The sequence below is a fragment of the Nuphar pumila genome, chromosome 13, assembly GCF_984573655.1.
Source record: "Nuphar pumila chromosome 13, dmNupPumi1.hap1.1, whole genome shotgun sequence".
Lineage (NCBI taxonomy): Eukaryota > Viridiplantae > Streptophyta > Magnoliopsida > Nymphaeales > Nymphaeaceae > Nuphar > Nuphar pumila.
The window spans coordinates 79165147-79191952 of record NC_143261.1 but is presented as its reverse complement, the minus strand read 5'-3'; the positions used below and the strand labels follow the sequence as shown (position 1 = coordinate 79191952).

At 36.8% G+C, this 26806-nt stretch overlaps 1 protein-coding gene across 1 annotated transcript in view; it reads right to left on the bottom strand.

Moving 5' to 3' along the window:
* Nucleotides 1-2765: 2765 nt before the first annotated feature.
* The window catches only part of LOC149818825 (uncharacterized), an 84870-nt gene continuing 60829 nt past the window's right edge, over nucleotides 2766-26806 (bottom strand). Inside the window, exons 8-9 of the mRNA XM_089985111.1 lie at nucleotides 12347-12675; nucleotides 2766-3615 (exon numbers count right to left, since the gene is read on the bottom strand). Coding sequence (XP_089841237.1) covers nucleotides 3076-3615; nucleotides 12347-12675 — 869 coding nt within the window. The 3' untranslated portion in view covers nucleotides 2766-3075. The remainder of the gene's footprint in view (nucleotides 3616-12346; nucleotides 12676-26806) is intronic.

The window sequence follows — 26806 nt, the reverse complement described above, 5'->3', positions numbered from 1 at the left end:
AACTTTATATATATTTAAGAGAAAATCATAAAAAATATGCCCAAAAATTGCATGTTTAGGAGAAAAATCGTATATATAGAAGAAAAATTACATATATAAGAGAAACTCTAAATATATTTAAGAGAAAATCACATATATTTTGGAGAAAATTGCATATATAGGAGAAAATTTACATATATAAGAATAAATCATATGTTTAGAAGAAAAATCACATATATAAGAGAAACTCTAAATATATTTAAGAGAAAATCACATATATTTTGGAGAAAATTGCATATATAGGAGAAAATTTACATATATAAGAATAAATCATATGTTTAGAAGGAAAATCACATATATAGGAGGAACTCTACATACATTTAAGAGAAAATCACATATATTTAAAAGAAATCATATATATAGGAGGAACTACGCATATATAGGAGGAAATCACATGTTTAACAGAAAAATCACGTATATAGAAGGAACTCTGCATATATTTAAGAGAAAATTATATAAAATATATGCAAAAATTACATATATATTTTCTGCAAGACAATTTTTGTTCTTAAGCATATATCTCTCAGCTTTGATGTCGAAAACGTGCATTTTTATAGTTTTTGGAAAGCTTAGACAAAGGTCTAGAACTTTTCTGTTTAGAGTCATAGACGAAAACCCCCCTAAGGTTCTCATTTTTGAACTCTGAAACCAGAATAGAAGCATACTCTATAGACTAAAACAACCAAACAATTTATCTTTCAGAGGATGTTTCTTTCCAATTACTCATTAGATTAAGATGATCTTGGTGGCATTGGAAAGATAATGTCTTGATCTATCTCTATCTTTTTTTCTTTTTTTCTCGATTTTCAGCATATGTAGCTAGAAAATAACATAGAACAGAAGAAAAAAAGCATAGTCGCGCTTGTTCCAATCTGTAGAGCATGCTTTCATTCTGGTTTTGGAATGCATAAACGAGAACCCTATAGGGATTTTTTGTTTTGATTCAAAACAGGAAAGTTACAAGCCCATGTCTTAGCTTTTCAACAACTGTAAAAACACATGTTTTCGACGTCGGATCAAAGAGATGAGACTGTTTTTGCAAAAATAGTTTAGAGAAAATTCACATATATTTAAGAAATCATGTGCGAAGAGTAAAAAGGTCTTTATAAAACTAGATATTTATGAGTTTGGACTTAGAGAGAATAACAAAAATTATAGAATATTTAAGGAATTGCATCATATTTGTCACACAATACGATCATTTCCGTAATTCTAATGTAGATAAGAACTAGATCTGATGTGATAGAGGGGAATCTAGAACCCAATTATGTATTATGAGTTAACCTTTTGCAATCTTTGGCTGTTCTAAATTCGATACATATCTGACTCTCCATGTATTTAGCTGTTCTGGATCTGATCTATTTGCATCCTTGCATTGGAGCCCATTTTCTCTTGCAATAATGTGCTTCTCAGGAGGAGGCCTGAGGGGAGGCACTTTACTGCAGGAGTATGGGTTTTGTGCACAATCCCACCTCTAGGCATGCGTGCAACAAATGTCCGTTCAAGCTGGTATCATGTGCCCCAAGGGGTGTTGGCATAGTGGGGTAGTGCCCTTGACTGCTAGACAAGCAGTCAAGGTTTGATTCCCATGAGCGCTGCCCTTCTGCGCAAGCCCTGGGGGCAAGAGTCCGAGCCTCAGAGTTTTACGCTGTCGGCACAACGACCATAGGTATGGCAGGCTGAGCTAACACAACCAGGTCTTCGTGTCAGGCACGGTTTCTTCAGGTTATAAATCCAAAAAAGCTGATATCATGAGGCTTTTGTAAGAAGTATGCTTGTAGATTGGTTTATGCAAGCCTTTCCTAGATCTCTAGATAATCACTTCCGGGAGGCATTTGCTTCTTGTTGGGTGTTTATCTAAATCTTGTTTTCGCACGAAAAATTGGATTTGTATTAAAGATGTGGTCTCATCACATTTTTCCTGTAGGGGTGATTGTTTCACTGCCCATGGGAAAGAGTTTCACTTTCATACAAAAGTGGGCCTGTTTCCCACGTTCTGGTTTAAAACACACGACCCGTGAGGGATCATGGGTTTGAATGATACTGGTTGAGTACCAAAGGAATGAAAAGAGGAGCTCAACCTTTCGGGCAGGTTGGCTTTTATAACTGGATTAGCAGAGTTGGTATATCTTATCTGATTCTCCCTGCCGTCCATTCAAATGATGATACTCCAGATTAGCAAACCACAAATCATACAGGGAAGCAAAAAAAGGAACAGTAATCCATTCAAGACAAGCAAATGCCCATCTTTTGACATTATCAAGTAGATGATTATAAATAAAACAAGATGGCACCTCTGTGAAAGGTGACACGTTAAGTGACCAAGTGCATGCATGATGGACCCCTATGGGCATCACATGTTTATGGACTTTGATCTGTGCCAACAGAATCCTTTTTCATAAGCTGGTCATATTTGCCATGAACCACAAAGTGACCTAAAATCTTGAAAAGGTAATAAAAATTTGTTATCAAGGAAACATCAGACGACAACAATCCCATGGATACCAGAGCTCAACAAATAAGCTGCTACATGCATATATGGGCCTATGGTCAACCCTTGTATACAGCCAACGGGAAAAAACAAAAATTCCAGAAAACCAAGCACCCATACAGCCGTCCACACTGTGAATCGATGGTACAAAGAACAATAGCAAAAGAGTGCTTTCATCATCTGATCAAGCCAAATTAACTAAAATATCATGTAGCTGCATTTTACCAGGCATTAATTTAGCCATCTAATTCATTCAGGACCAATTATGTACAAGGTTGTGTTGATTAACCGTGGTGCACATATGCGCACTTGCATCCCAGAAATGGAGAACCAAAGAAGGAAAACTTACAACTGAGGAATGCAGTACTTTATACAGAACTCGACATGATAAAGATGATATAACTTTGACAATACATTTCTGTTATCACTATTCAGCTCTTTCCCTGTGAGAAAAAATCAAAAGAAAAATACCACGTGGAAGTTGAAACCGATTCCATGTGTATGATATTATGAACAAAAAATAAACACCATGTGTACCACAAGCATCAAAGCTTCAGCACCACCTCTTCACACACATCATCCTTCTGTACTGTTTTCTTGAGGTTAATCCAGTAAGGCCCATCTTTTGAGAACTGGTGTGCAGAAAAACCAGGCACAGGGTCTCCCCAATCTTCTGGAAAGCTTTTGTGGTTTTGTCGGCCGATACCCAATTCCAGGTCGAAGTCAGAGATCTCGTGTTCAATAACAGGTGCTTCAGTATGGACGTCCAACGGGAACAGTTCGAGACAATCACCAGTTTTCTCACCCATCACAGATTCACACGCCAACTGATCCTTGTGACCAACATTTGCAAGTGAAGCCCTTTTCATTTGGCTAGTAGCTGTTTCTTTCACTTCCTCCCTCCTGCCCGATTCCAAAGAATTCTGCCCACTGGCAACGTTCACATTGAAAGATGGTGACTTTTGAGGTTCAACCTCGCGAATCACCTCAAGCCACTCACTTCCAAGATCATCTTCCTCCAGCATGAGAAGATCAGTGGTGTTCAAATCTATCTGGGCACTGGATGCCCTTGAATGAGCCCAGACCTGCAGAAAAAATTCAGACAGTAGAATTATTTCTACACAGCATGAAACATATTGAGGTTTTAAAAAAGAAGCTATAGGCTTTGAACATGGCAACTGGTACAGTTCATCATATGCTAGAAACTCAGGCCCTCTAAAAGCCAATTATTGAACTATAACTGTTTATGTAGACCTAACCCACGTTGGTGTTAGGTGAACCAGTATCCAGTTTTCTTCTACCCATATTCATGTTAAAAATATATAGACATGTATATATATATATATATATATTATGTAATTCATTTGTAATACCCGATAGGGGTAAAATAGTCTTTTTACCATTTCTTGTTTTTATTTTTATTTTGTATTTTTCTTTTTCTTTTTTTATTTTGTCTTTTAGGCATTGAGGGGCCCACCATATAGACGTTGGGCCCCTCCAATGCATATATGGGAGCCCCCCCTTGGGTCCTCTCTCTTGTATATATATGGGGTTATCGGTTATCCCCCTTGTATTTGGATTCCTTTTTCAAGGCTTAATTCAACAAATATTTCATTTTACTTTTCATGCTTGTGTAGCCTTTTTAGGCTTTCATATTGTCCCTTTGTGGACTTGTTTGATTGCCGCAATGCTTGTCCAATATTAGACTTTGTGAATGCTTGCGCATTTTTGGGTTACACTTCCGCCTATTTCCTTACATGGTATCAGAGCAAGGTCTCTAGGAGAATAGAGTGTGTGTTGCATCATCACGATGGTCGTTTCGAAAAATGTGTCATTCAAAATTGTGTGGCTTGGATTCAAGAAAAGTTCTTACCCGGTATGTATCTCATATTTTTAAAGTGTCTTTAATATTGTTTATCTCTATTTGTATCTCATGTATTGTGTTTTTATGTATCTCATTTACGTATATGTATCTTTATTTCTAAATAGTAGCCTCTTGCTAAATATGTTAAAAAATGAATAGTTTTTTTTAAAGTAATTATTAAATCTTGTGCATAAGCATAAGTTCATAAAATGTTTGTTTTAATTATGCATATCACCATAAAAATTATATTTTATAAGAATAGATGATTTTTCTTTAAAAATCTTAAATATTGTGCTTTTCATATGGCTAATTCCTTTGTTGTATGCATTTGGTTTTTATCGTAATGATTATTGACAGTTCTAGGCATATGTTAAAAAATGATTTTTAGGTATATTATATGAATTTTATGAGTTCCTTAAAATTTTATAAACTTGTATGATGTACATCTTATGTCATCATGTTTTACTTAACTCTTTGGTAATATCATGTGTTAAAATGTATATTATTATATATATATAAAAATAATAATTTTTCTTTTTCTGTTTTTTGTATTTTGTCATCTAGTTCAATTTGAACTAGAATGACATAACTAGTCAAGTCTTAGTTAAGACTTGACTAGCAATAGAGTCCAACGACTCTATTGAGTCCCTCATTCTCTCCCTCTCTCGTACTGTGTATATGTAGGGGTACAGACCCTCTTGTAATGCATGAAAAATGCTTCTTAAGCATTGCTTTCTCCTTGTCAATAAAAGAATATTTTTATTCTTTTTTGTTTCCTTTTATACCCTTCTTAAGGGTTATGCTTAAATGTCTTGTTAAGACATCAGTTCGAATCTCAATTCGTGTTTGGAAGATCATCATCTCATTTCATGCTATCAGAGCTGCTAGACCTTGAAGAAAAGTTGTCTCGGTTTCCGTGCCCATTTGCAAAAGTGTTCGCCACTTGAAGAGAAGTGTTTTATCATTTCGTTGGGAAAGATTTCACATCTTGTTGTATTGTATTTCTTTTTTTTCTCACTTCTCTTCTTGTTTCTCTTCTATCCCTATTCTTTCTCTCTCTTTGTAATCGATGGATGACAATGATAAAGTCACCATCATGCCTATGAAATTGAGCGATACAAACTATGTAACATGGACTTCAATCATGAAGCACCATATATGGGGAAAAGGCCTATGGGGGATTGTGGATGGTTCTGATTCAGAACCTAAGCTATCTCTTACTAAAAATGAGGGAGATAAAGAGGTTCCTCTATCGGAAGAAGAGAAAATCAAGGCTCTAGCCTCTTATGAGAAAAAATGGAAAGAGTAAAGAATATCTCATGCGAAGATAATGTCATGGCTTATCAATAGCGTTGACATTAAAAAATGTTCAAGTCTTGCCAAGTTTGATCATGCCGATAAGGCATGGGAATAACTTAAAAATATATATTCCCTTAAAGATATTGCACACGTGTATAATCGCCAAGAAAAAGTTTGAATGATGACCCAAGGAGACAAAATAATTCGTGAATATTACAATGGTTTGTCCAAACTTTGGGAAGAACTTTTCCTTTTAGAACCAAAGTAGCATTGTGTCGAAGACATCGAGCTTCGTCAGAAACAACTCGATGCTGAACATTTTTGCCAGTTTATAACTGGATTGAGGCCTGAATTTGAAACCACTAAATCGGCCCTCTTTCACCGGAGAAAAATTACTTCTATTGTTGAAACTATTGAAGAATTAACAATGGAAGAAAATCGTCTCCGGAAAGGTTTTTCTAAAACTGAAGATGATCTTGTTCTAGTTGTGTCTAGACCAGGGAATCATGTTCGATCTTATAGACCTCCTCACTTTAATCGTCAAAATGGTGACTATGACAAGAAGAAAGTTATTTGTCATCATTGTCATGAACCGGGACACTACAGGCCACAATGTCCCAAACTTAAGGAGCTTAGAGAGAAAAGAGCTGCAATTGTTGGATCGGAGCCCAAAGATTAAGATGCACCAGTTTCTATGGCCCAACTAATAGAGATTCTTCAGCCTCTCATCAAACGTGCCTCTTCTTCATCAGAAGCTTCAACCGGCGCAACAACCTTATCTTTTTCCGATCCAGGTAAAATTTCTTGGCTCCTTGACTCTGGTGCATCTTTTCATATGACCCCAAATAATCAAAGTCTATCTGAATGCGTTAAAAACAAAACAAGTGTGTCAAAGGTCTTTACAACCGATGAGACTTCTCTTGAAATAGAAGGAATAGGAAATTTTGAAAAAATTTATAAAACAAAGAAATTTTTTATTCCAGAAATTAGATATGTTCCCAAATTGAATTTAAATCTTTTATCTGTATCTCAAATTTCTCACTATGGGTGTAATATTTTCTTTTCTTCTCATAGTTGTTGAGTACAGGATCGCCAGTCAGGCAAGCTGATTGGAGAAGGCCATAGAGAAGGAGGACTCTATTACATGGATTTGTTGGAAATGTCGAAGAATGTTTTTTGCTATAATATTCAGAAAATTGAGTTGGAACTGTGGCATAAGAGACTTGATCACCCACATATAGCCAAAATCCAACTTTTTTCAAATCTAGAAAAATTTTGTAACTCTAAATCATTTGACTGTAAAGATTGTATTCTTGGCAAAATGAAAAGATTACCATTTCAGAACAGAACTTTTTTCTCTTCAAAACCACTTGAATTAGTGCACTCGGATGTTTGGAGTCCTACACCAGTAATTTATAAAGGAGGATTTGCTTACTATGTTATTTTTGTCGATGATTTCTCTCAACATACATGGATTGACTCTCTTAAACATAAGTCTGAAGTATTTTCATACTTTCAAACATTTCATAATATGGTTAAAAACAAGTTTCAAAACGATATTACCATTTTTCGCATAGATTCAGTGGGAGAGTTTTTATCCACATATTTTAAAAATTATCTTAAGTCACATGGCATCACACATTAAAGATCTTGTCCTTATACACCTCAACAAAATGGGCTGGCAGAACGTAAACATCACCATATTATGGAAACCACTAGGACTTTATTAATAACAAATCAAATCCCGAAAGACTTTTGAGCAGAAGCTGCCTTAACTGCTACCTATCTGATTAATAGAATGTCATCCTCTTCTTTACAAAATATCACTCCCATTGAAAAACTTATGAACATTTCTCCAGACTACTCTAGACTGAGAATATTTGGGTGCAAATGTTTCATATTTACCGACAAAAATGATAAACTTTCCCCTCGTGTGATTCCCTGTGCCTTTCTAGGATATGCTGAAAATCAGAAAGGTTATAGGTGTTTTGACTTCAAAAATAATAGATTATATTTGTCTAGAAATATTTCCTTTCTCGAAAAGGAGAGCTTCTTTGATTTTGAAAAACCAAAGGAAGACACTGAGTACTCTTTTTTGTTAGATTTGACATCAAAATCTGATGAATATGATCTTGACTATAACTTTGATAATGATCAAGGAATTATTGATCTTGATCATAATGTTGACAATGAAGAAGTTCATAGAGACACTAGTATCCAATGTTCTAGGCGACAAGGGTCTAATCCTCCATGTGCACTTGAAAAATATTCTGACATTCCAACTAGACGATCATCCTGAGTCTCGAGGCCTCCAGGAAAGTTTATGTCATACGAGTCCTTCTCACCTACATATAGGGCAGTCATTGCATTAATTCACTCATATGAAGAACCATCTACATATCTCCAAGCAAAAAAAGATGTCAAATGGATAGAAGCCATGAAAGTTGAATTAGATGCACTAGAAAAGGCTTCTACATGGACTATTCAAGATCTTCCTCCAGGGAAGAAAACTATAGGATGTCGATAGGTTTATAAAATTAAAACCAAGAGTGATGGCACTCTTGAAAGATATAAAGTCTGATTAGTAGCCAAAGGTCATGCCCAAGAATATGACATTGATTATGAAGAAACCTTTGCTCCTGTGACTCGTATGACAACTGTCAGAACCTTAATTGCCTTAGCCTCTATCAAGAAATTATCCATTTTTCAAATGGATGTCAAAAATGCCTTTTTAAATAGAAAGCTAGTTGAAGAAGTATACATGAAACCCCTCTTGGTCTAAGTATTCCTAAGGGTAAATCCCTTCGCTTAGAAAAAACCCTTTATGGACTTAAACAAGCACCAAAAGTTTGGTATGATAGGTTTAGTCGTGTTATGATTGATATTGATTTTCAATTTTGTTTATCTGACACTGTTTTGTTTGTTAAGAATTCTGATACAGGAATCATTGTGCTTCTTCTTTATGTGGATGATATGATCATCACTGGAAGCGATAAACAGGGAGTTGAAATGATCAAAACACTTCTTAAATCTCATTTTGAAATGATTGATTTAGGCTTATTGAGATATTTTTTAGGCATTGAAGTTGCATATTCTCCTAGAGGATATTTATTATCTCAGACTAAATTTGCTTTTGACATTGTTTTCAGGTTTGATATTACTGATGACAAGAAAGTAGACACTCCAGAAGTTGTTAATGTTAAAATGAAAATCGATGATGGAGAACTTCTCGCCGATCCTACTCCTTACAGACAGCTTGTCGTGGCACTTTCCTATATATCCATTACCAGACACACAACAAGTCAATTTCAACATGATCCTACTTTTGTTTATATGGGAGCAGTCATGCGTATTACCAGATACATCCAGTCCTCTCTTTCACGAGGACTTTTCTTGTTTTCTTCCTCCTCTCTTGATTTACTTGCATATACTGATGCCGATTGGAGAGGTGATCCCAATAACAGACACTCAACCACTGGTTTTTGAGTCTTTTTAGGTGAATCATTAATCTCGTGGAGGTGCAAAAAGCAGCAAAAGGTATCTCTATCATCCACTGAAACTGAATACAGAGTCATGGCAACCACGACCATGGAAGTAGTTTGGCTCCGATGACTGTTTGCTGACATAGGAGCTGAAGCAACAAAAACTTCACAGATGTGCTGTGACAACAAAAGTGTGATCTACATTGCAAGTAACAGAACATTCCACGAACGCACCAGACACATCGAAATGGATTGTCACTACGTCAAAGAGGAATATCTACAAGGGACAATTGATCTGCCTTATGTTACTTCAGAATATCAGTTAGCAGACTTCTTTACAAAGCCTCTCGCTGCTCCCCGATTTCATTTTCTCTTAGACAAACTTTAGCTCATTGTACCGTAAGTTTGAGGGAGAGTGTTAAAATGTATATTATTATATATATATATATAAATAATATTTTTTCTTTTTCTGTATTTTTTCTTTTTCTATTTTTTGTATTTTGTTATCTAGTTCAATTTGAACTAAGAATGACATAACTAGCCAAGTCTTAGTTAAGACTTGACTAGCAATAGAGTTGTTGGACTCTAGTCTAACAGCTCTATTTAGAGCCGTTGGACTGAGTCCATAGACTCTATTGAGTCCCTCATTCTCTCCCTCTCTCATACTGTGTATATATAGGGGTAGTACAACCCCTCTTGTAATGCATGTAAAATGCTTCTTAAGCATTGCTTTCTCCTTGTTCAATAAAAGAATATTTTTATTCTTTTTTGTTTCCTTTTATACCCTTCTTAAGGGTTATGCTTAAATGTATTGTTAAGACATCATTTCGAATCTCAGTTGGTGTTTGGAAGATCATCATCTCATTTCATCATGTCTATTTTTTGCATGTTGACATTCATATTTTATGTGATTTCAATGGTTCTCTCACTTTTTCCCCTCAATAATATTCTTCTTTTGCCTTTTGGCATTTACCCCTTAGTGGGTTTTGTGTATTTTGCACTTTATGTGCTTGTGATATTTGGTTCTTTATTGAACCCTCTTGTGTTATCTTTTGTAATTTGTATTTCTGCATATCTCATTACAATTGTTTACTTTAAGATGTTTTCCTCATTATGCAAAACCAATTCTCTGAAAAACATTCTCGATTGATTATGCTTGAGAATAATCTTAGATATTTGTGTTCATCTCTATTTTGACTTTTATATAGAAAATAAACTTGCATTGGATGCTTTGAATGCATTTTATAATGTTAACTCATTTTTCTCTAAAAATGTGTCGTAGTCACACAAAATAGATTGCATTATAAATGATGTTTGGTATAATTTCATAGCTTCTATATAAGTATGAGTTATTAGATTATTTTTGCTTCAAGTATTCATGATTGGTAGTAATTACGTTTACTTTTGGGATTGTAAAACGTCCTTCTAAAAACTTTATATGTATGTATTGGTAGGTGTGCCACCAGGTCTGCACCCATCTTGAATCCCTAATTAAATGATTGGATGGTCAAAGGAACCTAATAGATATGATCAACATGGTTTGTTTAGTAAGAAAACAAATTTTGAATCATGTATTCATGTGTTTACAATGTGTAAGGACTTCTCTCTCTCTATATATATAGGAGAGTTTTTTTACTGGTAACCATACAAACTAGGGATGTAAACAGTTTGGATTCGGGTCAGATCTAGTCATAACCAAGTCCAACTTAATTGGATTTGGATTCGAAGTCGGATTCGGATGGAAAAAGATAAAACCAAACCTGGATCCAACTAGCTTAAAACCCAGTATTTACACTTAATCTGGTCGGGTTTTTAGTTGTATTTGGGTTTTAGTCAGATTCGGGTTCGGGCTTGAATGCAAAACTTAATATCAAACCCGGATCCGATTATTAATCGGATCCAGATTTGGCTACCAAACCTGCTTAATGGATTTGGGTCGGGTATTGGGTTGCACCCGAACCGTTTACATCTCTAATACAGACTATGCTTTTAAGTTTAAGCCAAGAGATTTGCCAAATAGCGAAACCTAAATCATCTACATAGGGGAGTCAGATAACTACAATATGACTAAAGAATAACCTTTCAAAATAAGCAGTGTAATAGCATCTCATGAGATGATAAATTCTGTTTGCAACTTTCAACTTGCCGTCTCATTCTATAATTGAGTCAATCGCTATTACACAGATCTCTTAAGGCCGGCAAAACAGCTGACTGGAAAATGCTCAAACGATCAGTTTTAACTCTTAAGACATTAAAAGCTTTCAGTTCAACTAGCAAACCATATATATATATATATATATATATATATATATATATATATATATATATATATATATATATATATATATATATATATATATATATATATATATATATATATATATATATATACAGAGAGAGAGAGAGAGAGAGATGCTATGGTGCTCTAGGAGTACCTACTCTCACATACTAGAAATCATGGTTGTAGGTTGTATCATCTCAATTAAACCTTATGGATGTAGTCAACATAGTTTATTTGATAGGAATCAGGGTTTGGAATCTGGATCATCTTTTTTGGACATAAAAGTAGGATTTTTTAAGTCATGAAATTTTGATACATTGTGAGCCATTGATTTTTAAAGGTTTAAAAAACATACATATATGATATAATCACATGATCCAAAACTTGTTTTCTACTAAATAATGCTTATAGATCATATCTAGGGTCTGATCAACTAAAAAGTCTAAGAAATTTGACAATTTAAAGATTCTATTAGGTGGGAGTAGGTACTCTGAGAGCACCGTATCATTGCTAATATATATATATATATATATATATATATATATATATATAGGGTTAATATTTGGTGTTATTGAAGGCACAGGAACTATTGAGCTGGAAATCATAGGTTCAAGCTTTATCAACTCATTCTGACCACATAGATGTGTTCATCATGGTTTGTTTGCTAAGGATCAAACTATACGTGAAATTTTAGTGCATTGTGGGCTGTTGATTTTTGAAACCCTTAAAAAACCTGCTTACATGTCACAATCACATGATTCAAAACTCATTTTCTACTAAACAAACCTAATTTTAAATCTTTTGTGGGTGTGTGTGAGGGCATGCAAACTCAATTGCAGTTTCAAACCATCAAATAGAACAACAAATAGTTGCTTTGTGTTGACTCATACCTCGAGACATTGTTGTATTTCTTTTTCTGGTGTTTTGAATGCTGAGACAAGAATGTTAGATTCCTCCCCAGTGCCCCTACAATTAGCATCAGCATCAGTAGCTACAGAACTTTCCTGAATACCAGCAGAAGAAATTTTACTATCACTCTTCACCCCAGGCTCAGTAAAACCAGAAGGATCACCAGCCTGGACGCCAATTGAATTCTTCAGCTTAGGTCCAATTGAGTTGAGCTTGACTTTTGAGACATTCTTCTTAGAAAACGCAAGAGGAAGTTCGGACTTTTTTGCAGAGCAATATACTGCCCAGAGGTAGGTCTGCATGTTAAGTCCTGTTGCCTCTCATATAATTAGTGAACATCAGAAGGCCAACACAGAGTCCTCTATAGAAGCAATCATAAGAGAAAAGCATACCAAGAATGTGCATAAAACAAGAATCTAAAGCATGTGAGAAATGACAGTCAACTCCAACAAGAAAAATTCTTGTGAAGAATACAAAAAAGGGGGAATTACCCAAATGAAAGGCACAAAAGAAATGGCAACAGAAAATAAAAAAAGATCTTGATTCCTCACAAAAAACATTTGCATATTGCTGCCAATGTGATTAAGAACACATGAAACAACATTTGCATGTTGTTTCAAAATACAAAATGCATGAAAAGTAAATAAATGCTAAATATGTAAATTTTGCAGGCTTGCAAACATTTGACATGACCAAGGGGCGCTCATAGAAGTGAAACCCACTTGTCTGAGTCACAAATCAGCATTTACTTTGAATTCAAAAAATGCATTTCAATCTCCATTTTATTAAGTTGCTGAACAGTTGATGAAGGGAAGTACTACTTGTATCCCTTGAACTAGTGCAATTACCTGATAACTGAGTAGACATGATGTTATGAACAGACCAACACATGCATGTACATGCATGTATATGCATGTGTATGTGCACAGTTAGAATATGCAAAATGAAACAAATGACTTGTGTGTGCACATGTTGGGGTGGACCACTTAGGATTGCTAAGTGTGACACACACATGACAAACAGCAAACACACACAGACACTCGTGCACATGCATGAACACGTGTTGTGTGAACACACTTGAAGATTGACTAGACCATATGACCCAAAAATAGTTACTATATCCTGAACATTTACTCAACTCTACAACACACATACACCGATATGAAATGGCACAGAAGCCGATGCACAAAACAAAAATTAAAAATAATAAAATTTTCATTACAAGGATTGCAAATGAATAAAAAATGCATTATCACAATGCATTTAACAAAAGCATAAAAGAACCACAGACTGGTTTAAAAACAATAAAGAATAAAAATATAAATCTTTGTTTAATAAAACGAATAATGAAGAACATATTTACACTTGCACATGTCATACACTCACACACATATTTACATTGCATACACACACCCTATAAGAAATCGAGAGATAGGTTTACTTCACGGCTCAGCCTGCACATGAAACAGAGAGAAAGAGAGAAGCACAAAAGCTGGGGCAGCTTAACATGCACGACCTCCAAACCCTAATCCTTATAAATAGAAGCAAGTATACAATAGGACGATATTACAGAAATGCCATTAATGAAACATCATTGTGCATGTTTTATTTAACGTGCGTATGGATCTGGATCCAAATCCATACGCATACTATATTTTAACACCCTCCCTCAAGTTGTACGTGGTTTTGGAGCATGTACAACTTGCTCTTCAATAGCCAAAATTGACGTCCTTAACCCCTTGGTAAACAAGTATCTCCTTCATCTCGACTTTCTGCCGTATAAAATGTTAATCAATCTCAATATGCTTCGTTCTGCTATGCTGAATAGGATTACACACAATGTTTATTGCGCTTTGATTGTCACATAGAAGAAATGATCGAATAATTGTCTCCCCAAGGTCATTCAATAAGTGTCTAATTCATGTAGCTTCTGTCGTGCCTGTAGCCATCGACCTGTATTCAGCCTCTGTACTTGATCGTGTCACTGCCTTTTGTTTTCTGCTGCTCCAGGACACTAAATTGTGTCCAATATATACACAATATCCAGAGACAGATCATCTCTCATCTGGATCTCCTGTCCAATCTGCGTCTGTATAAGTGATGAGTTCATGCCCTTTATGTAGGTTATCATTCTTGCGATAAACAAGTTTATATCCTATAGTTCCTTTTAAATAGCGTAGAATGCGCTTCACAACTTCCATATGACCTTCCGTTTGAGCATGCATAAACTGGGATACCTGATTGACAGCATAAACTATATCAAGTCTGGTAAAGGTCAAATACTGCAGCATCCCCACGAGGCTTCTATACGTTGTAGGGTTGACACAAAGATTGTCATCTTTAGAGCTCAGCCTTTGATGTAATACACTCGGAGTGCTGACTAGTTTGCAATTCGTCATCCCGACTCTTTCCAGAAGATCAAGAGTGTATTTTTGTTACATGAGTGTCAACATGTCTTGTTGTCTGTCAACTTTCACACCAAGGAAGTACCTCAACTCCCCTAAATCTTTCATCTTGAAAGTTTTCATTAAAAAATGCTTCACGTCTTGTACATGCTTATCTGAACTCCCACAGTGATCACAATGTCATCAACATATATAAGAAGTATAACGATGTATGTCTTTTGGTAAATAAAGAGCGAGTGATCCAGAGAGCATCTTCTAAAACCATAGCCTTGAATTTGCATAGAGAAACTTTCAAACCAAGAACGGGACGTTTGTTTCAACCCATACAAAGATTCCATTAGTTTGCACACCCAGGCAGTAGGATCCTTCTCGGCATACCCAGGTGGTTGCTCCATATATACTTCTTCCTTTAAAGTTCCATGCAAGAATGCATTTTTAACATCCATCTAGCTAAGCCTCCATCCTCGGTCGACTGCTAGGGATATAATGACACAAATTGTACCCATTTTGACTACCGGACTAAAAGTTTCATCGTAATCTTCACCATATTGTTGTGTGAATCCCGAAGCAACAAGTCGCGCCTTATATCTGTCAATACTTCCTTCGGGCTTATACTTTGTTTTATAAACCCATTTTGAGCCAACTACATTCTTTCCTTCCGGCCGAGGTACTATTTCCCAAGTCTGACACTCATGAAGTGCTTCCATTTCTTCGTTCATAGCTTCAGTCCAATGATGGGATTGAAAGGCTTGATTAAAACAAGTGGGCTCCTCCTGTTTTGTGAGCTGAGACATGAACTGAAAGTCAAGAGAAAAGGTCTCATAACTCACCCATCGTTGAATAGGATGCCTAATGCGTGATGACCTTTGAGCCAGATCATTAGCGATGCTTTCCACATTCCTCGACCTTGTATTTTTGTCCCTTCTAGTGTATATTTGTCCAGATAAGCGTTCTACCGGAGATGGCTCAACTGGAGATGGTTCAACATGTATCTATGAGTCATCCAACTCCCTACTCAAGCCGAATGAAGGACAATTCGCCTGACATGTTTCTCTTGTATTAGCAAAAAGATTTGCGCTCATCCATGGATTATATACCTCTACTTCTCGAGATGGCAGCTCTTCGGAGTCATTGATCTGAAAATTTTGTTCATCAAAAACAACATTCCTGGAGGTCCTAATACATTTTGTAGTAGGGTCATAACATCGATAGCCTTTGTATTCATCCGCACACCCAACAAATCTGCACTTAGCGGCCTTGTCCTGAAACTTATTTCGCAGAGATGAATCAATATGTACATAACATACACAACCAAAAACATGCAGCTCATCATAAGAGGGTTGTTGCCCAAATAAAGTATAATATGGAGATTTCTGATCTAGAAGTGTCATATGAAGACGATTTATGACATGAACAAATGTGTGAAAAACTTTTGTCCAGAGACTAATGGGCACATTGCTATCATGTAACATGTTCATCGCACTCTCGACAATATGCTTGTGTTTCCTCTCTGCAACCCCATTTTGTTGAGGGGTATGAGGGCAAGAAACATGTCGACTTATTCCTTTATCCCGAAGAAAGGCAATAAACTCGTTCGATGAGTACTCTCCTCCACCATCACATTGTAAATGCACAATATCACAGGAAAACTTGGTTTTGACCATCAAATGGAATTCCCAAAATATTTGGAAAACTTCATGCTTATGTTTCAAGAAATATATCCAAGTATAACGGGAATAAGAATCAATAAAGATAACATAGTAACGACTGCCAGAAAGAGAAGGAATAGGTGTGGGTCCCCAAACATCGGAACAAATAATCTCAAATTGCCTTGAAGCTCTTTTATTAATGATATGAAACGAAAGAACAAGACTTTTGCAGAGTTCACATGAGGAACATTTATTACTTTCTAAAAATGTAAAACCCACGGTTTAAAAAAAATATATCGGACCCGACCCGGGCCCGTCTGTGATCATCGCAAAATTTTTCCTCTCGTGATATTCTCTCTCTCTTCCTTCTCTTTTCCTTTTCCAGTCTCTATTTTCCTCCTTTTTGAAGGGAGAGAAAATAAAAGACGGAAAAGAAAGAGAGAAGAAAAAAGAAAGAAAGAGAGAAGATGAACCCTTTTGCGCGGTCTCACTTGACCTTGATTTGAAAAATATTTAGAATTTTAACTCGCCTCCGTTTTTAAAAATATTGCGGGAAAATGGAGAGACGGGATTCGCTCGTCGGTACGAGGTTCGACCGTTCCTGGCGCCTTTACCAGGGGTAATCGAACCAAGGATTGAATCTATGCCTTTTTGCTTTGCCTAAATATAACCTGAGAATTTATTCTAACTCTAAATGCACAAAGAATCATGCTTGTGCAATGCCATAATGTATGCTCTTTTTGAAAGATATTTTGAAAATCTCCAAGTTATTTTGAGATGAACTTGATAAGGGAGCGAAGAAATGATTGAATCTAACTTTAGAACTTGAGATAGATCAGAGGAGACATTTGTAATTCTAAGTCTATGAAATAATCAGAGTCTTTGGGAAGATAAATCTTTGAAAAGAATGATTTGAAGCTGAGAAAAAAAGAAAGGAAATTTCAAAGTCAGAAATGGACTTTGAATTTGAGCTTGAATTTAAGAGAAGAAGATGAAATTTGAAATTGTAATCTTAAGATTTGAAATCAGGACAAGCTTGGGAGATCCAAATGATATAGAAAGTAGAAATGGATTCAGACGAGATCTGAAAAATGGAATTGGATTTGAAATCTAGAATTTAGGCATGGAATTGGATCTTAAAATGGATTTAAATTTTGAAATCTGAGATCCGAGATAAAATTAGGTTCTGGATCCTAAGATGGATTTGGATCAGAAGTCTAAGGTCCAACATGTGATTGAGTTCTGGATCCTAAAATAGAACTGGATATGAAGTCTGAGATCCAATGTAGAATTGGACTCTGGATCTTTAGAATGGAAAATTGGATCTGAAGTCTGAGATCCAATGTAGAATTGGGCTCTGGATCCTAGAATGGAAAATTGGATCTGAAGTCTAAGATCCAAAGTGAAATTGGTACTGGACCCTATAAGTAAATTGGATCTGAAGTCTGAGATCCAATATGAGTGTTGAATTTTGGATCTTAAAAATGGATTTGGAATTAAATTCAGAAGAGAAATCAAGAATTTCTAAGTCTGATTTGAATTTGGGAGAAGGAATTTTAGATATTGAATTTTGAATATACAGATGAATTCCAAAGTCAATTTAGACCTGGGATTTGAAGCCTGAAATGAATCAAGAATCTCAAAGTTAAATTGAACTTTGAGTTTGATTGGAGCTTTTGAAAATGAATTTGAAACTTCAAAGTAAAATTGGACTTTGAAAATGAATTTGAATTGGAAATTTTGAATATGAAATGAGATTGAAATCTTCAAAGTTAAATTGGACTTTGAGATGGAAAATAGAATTGAAAAAGATGAATAGGATTGAAGATTGATTGAGGAAGATATTACATCACTTGGAGTTTTGAAAAAGTAATTTTGAAAATATGATGCAGTTCTATCCTAAATGATGAATGAATTTAAATTTTTGAAATTGAATTTTTGAAAAGCTATTCTATTATTTAAATGAATTAAAATAAGATTGAAGATATAATACATCCTTGACTATGGTCATTGAATGTATTATATAATAATCTATATTTAAATTCAGGTGAAGAATGAAATACATTTGGTGCTTTTATAGAATTTAAAATGAAATTAACTCTCAATATACCCTGACTATGGCCATTGGTATATATTTTGAGTTAATTTTAAGTTAAATTCTAATAAAAGAAAAAAATATTTGAAAATATGATGATTCTTGAAAAGGATCCAGTGTGGATCAAGTGTTATTTGATAAAAGATAAAAATACTAAGTTTTGTTTACATCCTGACTATGGCCATTGATGTAAATCATCAACTTAGGATTTATTACCTCTTACGAAATGGTGCACGTGCCATTCATGTTTCACCATTGTGAGATTTTGGAAAATGAAGGTAAAAAGCATGAAAAGAGGCAATTTATGATATTTACAATGCTCATTCATTCTATCTAAAGCTTGAAACGTAATTTCTCATTAAGATCTAGCTTATTACATTTGTATCTACAACTTAAGCAATAACATGTTCCCTACAAAGGCACTTGGTTAGCATGAAAGGTGGAAAAAATTATACATGTCACATAGATAAAAATGCTCACATGCCAAGGTACTCAAAATCTAAAATGTGGGAAAATGATATATCTATATACATATATACACGCATATGTGTATACATGCATATCTATATGCAATACATACATACATATATGAATATATATACATATATATATATAGGTGGAATGGTGAAATGTTTAGAAATGTGAGGGTATACAGTGAGGTTAGTGATGCAAAGTAGAATGCATGGGTGGTGAAGTGCAGGTAAGTAGGTAATGCATGTAAAAAAAAAAAGATGATGCACATATGATGTACAAGTGCAAGTGAAGACGGGCATGAGATGAAAGTGGGGATGCAAGCAGTAATGAATGACAGCTGCCAGCAAATGGACTTATAGTGCATAGGATATAAGCATGATGAATGAGATATTAATCAAATGCAGGGAATATGAGACAACGTGCAGGATGAAGCTGGACTGAACTAATGCAGGATAAACATGGCTTTATGGAACAAATGTGAAGATGATAATAATGTATCATGATCAAATTAAACAAGAGGTATGATAATCTAATGTACTCATGCGATGTATCATGCTATCAAAATGAGACAAGAAATCAGGTATAAACAGGAAATTGGATATAAATCAAAAGCCAGAATGAAAACATCATATGGATCAAAATGACAATACCTGGAACGATGGCAGAACAAGTGAATATGTAGAATGAAATGCAAAGATTCAGATGCAACTGTAGCGAGCAGCAATGCAGGAGAGTGCTGGGTATTGGTGGTGCACAGGGACTGTGCGTAAGTGCTAGAGGCCCGACAGAAATAAATTTAGCCCAACAGCCAAAGAAAATGGTTGTCTTTGGCACTCAACAACTATAACCCATGTGGGAGGTCTGATTATGCTTCAGCCAGCAGCTACATCATCATATTATGAATACAAGCACACGTGATCTGATCCGGATTGAAAGGTGAGAGAGGAATTTCTCCTGAAGACTGCTATCTCTGTATTCACCTATCTCCCTTCTGAGCGACGATTGATCTTCTTCTCCTTTTTGTGGGAGGGGTAAGGAAATCAGAAGAAGTCGAAAAAGAGGCAATAAAGAGGGAAAAAGGAAGAGCGATGAGGAATCGTGGGGAAGATGGATGATACATCAGCCAGGAGAGGTGAAGACGGATCGATGAAGGTGAAGGAAGGTGCAGGGGTGAAGAAGCGGTGATGGATCCTTCATAAGAAACCTCGATGTTGCTGGATGATCTTCCCCCCCCCTCAGTGTAAGGGATGGTTCTCTTTTTAAAGCGAGAGGAGAAGCTCCCGAAGCCTCTTCCGTTAGAGATGAAGGGTGGATCAATCGCATGGTGGAAAATTGAGGGAAGATCCGGCAACCGGGTGCACATGGGGGGTTCGGACGAGAGCGGCTGAAGGAGAGAAACAAACTCGAGAAACTTGAGAAAACCCTAACTCGACTATTTAGCTTTGCATTTTCCAAAAGAGGTGTTCTTATAAAAAGATTTTCAAAAACGGGTTTCTAAAAACCATTTTGCAATTTTCTTCATTTATTTTTGATTTTTTTGTTCTTTTCTGAGTATTTTTATTTTTTTGTATTTTGGGAAATACAAAATCCTAAAATGTAAGGCAAAACAAGGATTTAAACTAATTTTTTTGTATTTTTGAGAAATATTTACAAAAAGAAGGTTTTCAAGGCTATTTTGAGGAAATTTCTTTAGAAAATGGGTTTGGACCCGAGTTTTGAGAAAATGTTTGAGTTTTGACACTCGAATCGAGAAATACAACTCGATGGATCCAAACGGATACCGGACGAAGTGTCTGAGCTTTTCAAAAGATTATTTTGGTAATTTTGAGAATTTAATTTAAAATTGGATAATGAAGCTCAGATTTGGATTTTGATAATGGATCCGGATCCGAAATTGAGTCAGATATGGAAAATGAATTTAATTTCAACCAAATTTTGAGAAACAAAAGGGAATTTAGATTTAAAACTGACTCAATTACCCAGAAAATGGGGGCAAAGGGCAGAAAGGGGATATTTACAACATTTTGAAAATTTTGGGGTGTTCACAGATGCCCCTCTTTGCTACTAAGCCGGTTGAAAGCCGAGCTTAGTGGCAAAGAAACACTCCAAATTTTGAAAAATGCCCCAGTCAGCTGATCCGAGCTGGGTGTGGAAGACTTATTTTGAAAACATGGCTCTTTGGGCTTGAAACCTTATCTTGAATGGTCCTGGGGGGATGAAATCCTCGACAATGATACGACTGAATGATAGAAATGAGGAAATCGTGATGGGATTTTGGGTGAAAATTCCAGGGATGGTGAGAGATAAGAATTTTGATCAAGTCTCATGGGTGAGACAAGATCAGCCCTTTGGAATGACTCAGGTTTAGCCCTTAACCTGGATGGGACGAAGATAGATCAAGATAAATTGGATGAGGAAGGAATATAGGTAGACCTCGATGGGACATTTTTGAGGAAAATGCCTCATGAGATGAAACTCAAGGACGATCCTTTCCTGGATGGATGTACAAAGAGCACGGATTCCTTTGTGGGGAAAATCAGGATGCGACAGGAGGATTGCCTCGTCTAAATGAAGCTCAGGTTTAACCCAAACCTGAAAGGAAGGTACCTCGCGGAGCGAGGTTCTGGCTTTGCCCTTATCCTGAGAGGGACGACCGTACAGAATCTTCGAGTGAAGAAACCGTGATGGGACAACAGATGCATCGCTGAAGCGAGATTCAGGTTTAACCCTTGACCTGAGTGGGAGATGAAGCGGAATCTCCGGATGGAGGAACCGTGATGGGACAAGAAAGGATATCTAGTCGGAAATGGGACTCAGGTTTAACCCTAACCTGAACGGAAGGTACCTCGTGAGGTGAGGTTCAGGCTTAACCCTTAACCTGAAAGGGACGATGATCACATGGAATCCTCGGATGAAGAAACCATGATGGGACCTTCAGAATTTGGACGAACAAATCCGAAAGGGGTTTGCGAGAAGAGAAAAACAAGGGATTCCCTAAAGTTTGGAAAGGGGATGATCTTGGGCGCCTCTTTGCTGAGACTAAAAATCAGCTTTCTAAAAACAGACGACCTCTCGCAGAAGGTTTGGGTTTGTACCTCGAGGGACGAGGTAACAGGTTTAATCCTTAGCCTGAATGGATATAGAATCCTCGAGGAACGAGGAAAACTGTGATGGGCCTCTAGACTTTGCACAACAAATCCAAGAGGGGTTTTTGCAAAAGGATAAAAATGGGGGTCCCTAAAGCTTGAAAAGGGGTTGTTCTTGGGTGCCTCATTGCTGAGACTGAAAATAGCTTTTGACAATAACAGATCTTTTGCAAAGAGTTCAGGTTTAACCCTTATCCTGAGCGGGAACTGTCTATGGCGGGACAGTGGGGAGCACAGGGAAGTGTGCGGATCTGAGAGCGCTCAGATCAGACGGAAGGAAAGGACCTTTCAGTCCTAAGGAGGGATGACGTCAGGATACGTCAAAGCGATCTTCAAGTCCATACTTCATGTTGGGATAATCAAAAAATATTGCCAATAAGATGCCAAAAGTTGTAGTTGATGATTGAATTATGCTCATGTGTGAAAATATCACATCTTTCTACCTAGAGTATTAGCTTCAATAGGGCTAACTCTGTAGAATTTGAGATCTAAAATTCAAATTTGTTGTTGTTGAGTTTCTTTAAGGAAGATATCAATTTCTTTGACATGAAAAGAGAGGAAAACATTCTTAGCTTCATAAAAGCAATTAAGTGAAAAGACATTGATATAGATAAAGATGATTCTTGACAGTTTCGGGCAGTTTGATATCCTGGGCATTTCCCATGATGATCTGTTTGCACTCTTTTGAACCATGGATCTTTTCTGGGTTCTTTTACATCCTCCTTCATTTTGGAGATGCTCCTGACTTTTCTCTCTTGAGGAAGGGTACGTCACAAACTCCTTCATCTTGGAGATGCTTCGATCCTTCTTTTTCTTTCTCAGGGATCATGACATTGGTTCTTGGGTTGAAATCTCTAAATGATAGCAGAAATCAAATATCTTTTAGGGTTTGTCGGTAGGTTCATTGCATCCGCCTTCATCTCGACGGTGATCCGAACTTTCCCTGGAAGGATCCGTCACAAACTCCGTCATCTTGGTAGATGATCCAAATCTTCTTTGGCCCCGGGGGTCTACTCGCTTAATTCGCCTTCATCTTGACGACAATTGAGAGATCCCTTTTGCAGATATTTGATTGCAGCTTAGATGACTGAGGATATATGGATTGGGTAGGTTCTTTTACTGCCCAGGGTATTTCTACTGTCTTACCGCCAAAAGAATAAATCTTTAAGAATGCGCCACAGCTATAATCAATATTAGTTCACTTATGGCTTTTCAACATCATTGAATTTTCCTTTGCCGATCATATCGAAGATTTTTCTTCATCCTCTCGGTTGACCAACAGAATAAGCTTGAATTTAGCTCTTACTTCGCAAGAGTCTTGCTCTTTTGAAAATGATACTGAAGGTAGTTTGAGATAATTCTTTGTGCGATGAAAACTTTGAGATCAACAATGACTTTTGATAGCAAATTGGCAACGTATTGTAGAAAATCCTTGACGAAAGAAATCACTTGATATCGAATCGACACGTCCATGACAAAATTCTCCTCTCTTTTTCCCCAAAAAGAGAGACTCAGGCTTAAGCCCTTACCTGAATGGGAAGTTGGAAATACTCCTCTCTTCCCTGAAAGAGGAGGTGTTTGCAAAACGGGACTTTCGAAGAGAAATTAAGTTTTCGTCAAAACTCCCTATCTCTAGGCTTCTCTTATGGAAAGGTGGCCGAAAACAAAGTTGAGAAAGTATCACAGAGGAACGAGTCCATCACACTCTCCCTAGAAGAGGGTCCTCTGTGAAGGGGTTGGCCAAAGATGATAAAACAGGGGCCACAAAAAGAAATGAGCTTCCGTCGAAGCTCTCCCTGGAAAAAGGGTTCTCTTGTGTAAAGTTGGTTGTTGTTTTGCAAACTGTTCGCGAAGAAAACGAGTCCCTTCAAACTCTCCCTGGAAGAGGGTCCTTGCGAACGAAAGATGGTTGCATGCGAAAAGAACGAGCTCCCTTGAACTCTCCCTGAAGAGGGTCTTTTGCAAGAGAAAAAGATTGATTTTTTTGATAAAATGATGACCTGGAGGTCGAAATTGAGAATTTAGAATTTGAAATGATGATGCTTGGTTAGCACAAAGACTGAACCTGGAGGGCTAACTGATTAGTCAGCCAAACACTAGCACGAGCGCTAGATGTGCCAGCACGAGCACTGGATTTCGAAAAATGCCTCAGTATGAGCGCTGGGTTTTTAAAAAATGCACACCAGTACGAGCAGTGGATTTTCGAAATGCACACCAGCACGAGTACTGGGTTTTCGAACTGCACACCAGTACGAGCACTGGGTTTTTGAAATGCACACCAGCACGAGTACTGGGTTTTTCAAAAGGAGGATTTGAAAAATGAGACCGACATTCGAAGATATTTGAGAATTAAGCGAGAATGATTGCCGGTGTTTCAGGATTATCCCTTATCCTGAAGGGGAAATTTAAGGAGAAACTTTGAGAAAATAAGGATATACAAAAGCGAAAATCCAAGTCGGAACTCGGTTTTTCAAATATAAGAAAATGAGTGAGAATCGAGTTTGAAAACTCGAATTCTCAACCCAACAATTTTGTCCAACACGAGCATTGGATTCAAAAGAAAGTTCAAGTAGGGACTTGAGACTTTAAATGGTATATAAAAGTAAAAAACCCGAGTCGGAACCCGGATCTTTTAAAAACGATGATAAAGATGGGGAATCCGAGTTTCGAAAACTCGAATCTTCAAGGGTACGATCGGTTCCAACACGAGCGTTGAATCCGATAGGAAGTCCGAGTCAGAACTCGAAACCTCAAACGATATATAAAGAAGGGAAAACCCAAGTCGGAACCCGGATCTTTAAAAATAATGATAAAAAATGGAAGAACCCGAGTTTTGAAAAACTCGAATCTTCAAGGGTACGATCGGTTCCAACACGAGCGTTGAATCCGATAGGAAGTTAGAGTCGGAACTCGAAACTTCAAACGATATATAAAGAAGGGAAAACTCGAGTCGGAACCCGGATCTTTAAAAATAATGATAAAAAATAAAAGAACCCGAGTTTTGAAAAACTCGAATCTTCAAGGGTACGATCGGTTCCAACACGAGCGTTGAATCCGATAGGAAGTCCGAGTCGGAACTCGAGACTTCAAACGATATATAAAGAAGGGAAAATCTGAGTCAGAACCCGAATCTTTAAAACTAATGATAAAAATGAAAGAACCCGAGTTTTGAAAAACTCGAATCTTCAAGGGTACGATCGGTTCCAACATGAGCGTTGAATCCGATAGGAAGTCCGAGTCGGAACTCGAGACTTCAAACGATATATAAAGAAGGGAAAACCCGAGTCGAAACCCGGATCTTTAAAAATAATGATAAAAAATGAAAGAACCCGAGTTTTGAAAAACTCGAATCTTCAAGGGTACGATCGGTTCCAACACGAGCGTTGAATCCGATAGGAAGTCCGAGTCGGAACTCGAGACTTCAAACGATATATAAAGAAGGGAAAACCCGAGTCGGAACCCGGATCTTTAAAAATAATGATAAAAAATGAAAGAACCCGAGTTTTGAAAAACTCGAATCTTCAAGGGTACGATCGGTTCCAACACGAACGTTGAATCCGATAGGAAGTCCGAGTCGGAACTCGAGACTTCAAACGATATATAAAGAAGGGAAAATCCGAGTCAGAACCCGAATCTTTAAAACTAATGATAAAAATGAAAGAACCCGAGTTTTGAAAAACTCGAATCTTCAAGGGTACGATCGGTTCCAACACGAGCGTTGAATCCGATAGGAAGTCCGAGTCGGAACTCGAGACTTCAAACGATATATAAAGAAGGGAAAACCCGAGTCGAAACCCGGATCTTTAAAAATAATGATAAAAAATGAAAGAACCCGAGTTTTGAAAAACTCGAATCTTCAAGGGTACGATCGGTTCCAACACGAGCGTTGAATCCGATAGGAAGTCCGAGTCGGAACTCGAGACTTCAAACGATATATAAAGAAGGGAAAACCCGAGTCGGAAACCGGATCTTTAAAAATAATGATAAAAAATGGAAGAACCCGAGTTTTGAAAAACTCGAATCTTCAAGGGTACGATCGGTTCCAATACGAGCGTTGAATCCGATAGGAAGTTCGAGTCGGAACTCGAAACTTCAAACGATATATAAAGAAGGGAAAACCCGAGTCGGAACCCGGATCTTTAAAAATAATGATAAAAAATGAAAGAACCCGAGTTTTGAAAAACTCGAATCTTCAAGGGTACGATCAGTTCCAACACGAGCGTTGAATCCGATAGGAAGTTCGAGTCGGAACTCGAGACTTCAAACGATATATAAAGAAGGAAAACCCGAGTCGGAACCCGGATCTTTAAAATAAAAATGAAAACAAAAACAAAACAGAAACCTGAGTCGGAACTCGGACAGGAAGGAGATAATTTCTACCCAAGAGTCGGATTTTAGAAGGATTGACAAGATGTATGACTAGATTCCGACAATGAAGAGGAGAGATTTACTCGAGATCCTTGACCCAAGATGGCCTAAGATTCGAATCTATTTATGATGGCTTCAGGGTTTTCCTTTATCCTGAAGGAGTATAGAATAGAATTTGATGTGAATTGAGGAATTTATGAGAAATAATTCAGGTTTATCCCTTAACCTGAGAGGGAAAAGAATAAGATTTAAATGAAGAGAAATTGATATAAATTTGGAAAATCAATAAAGCTTGATGAAACTT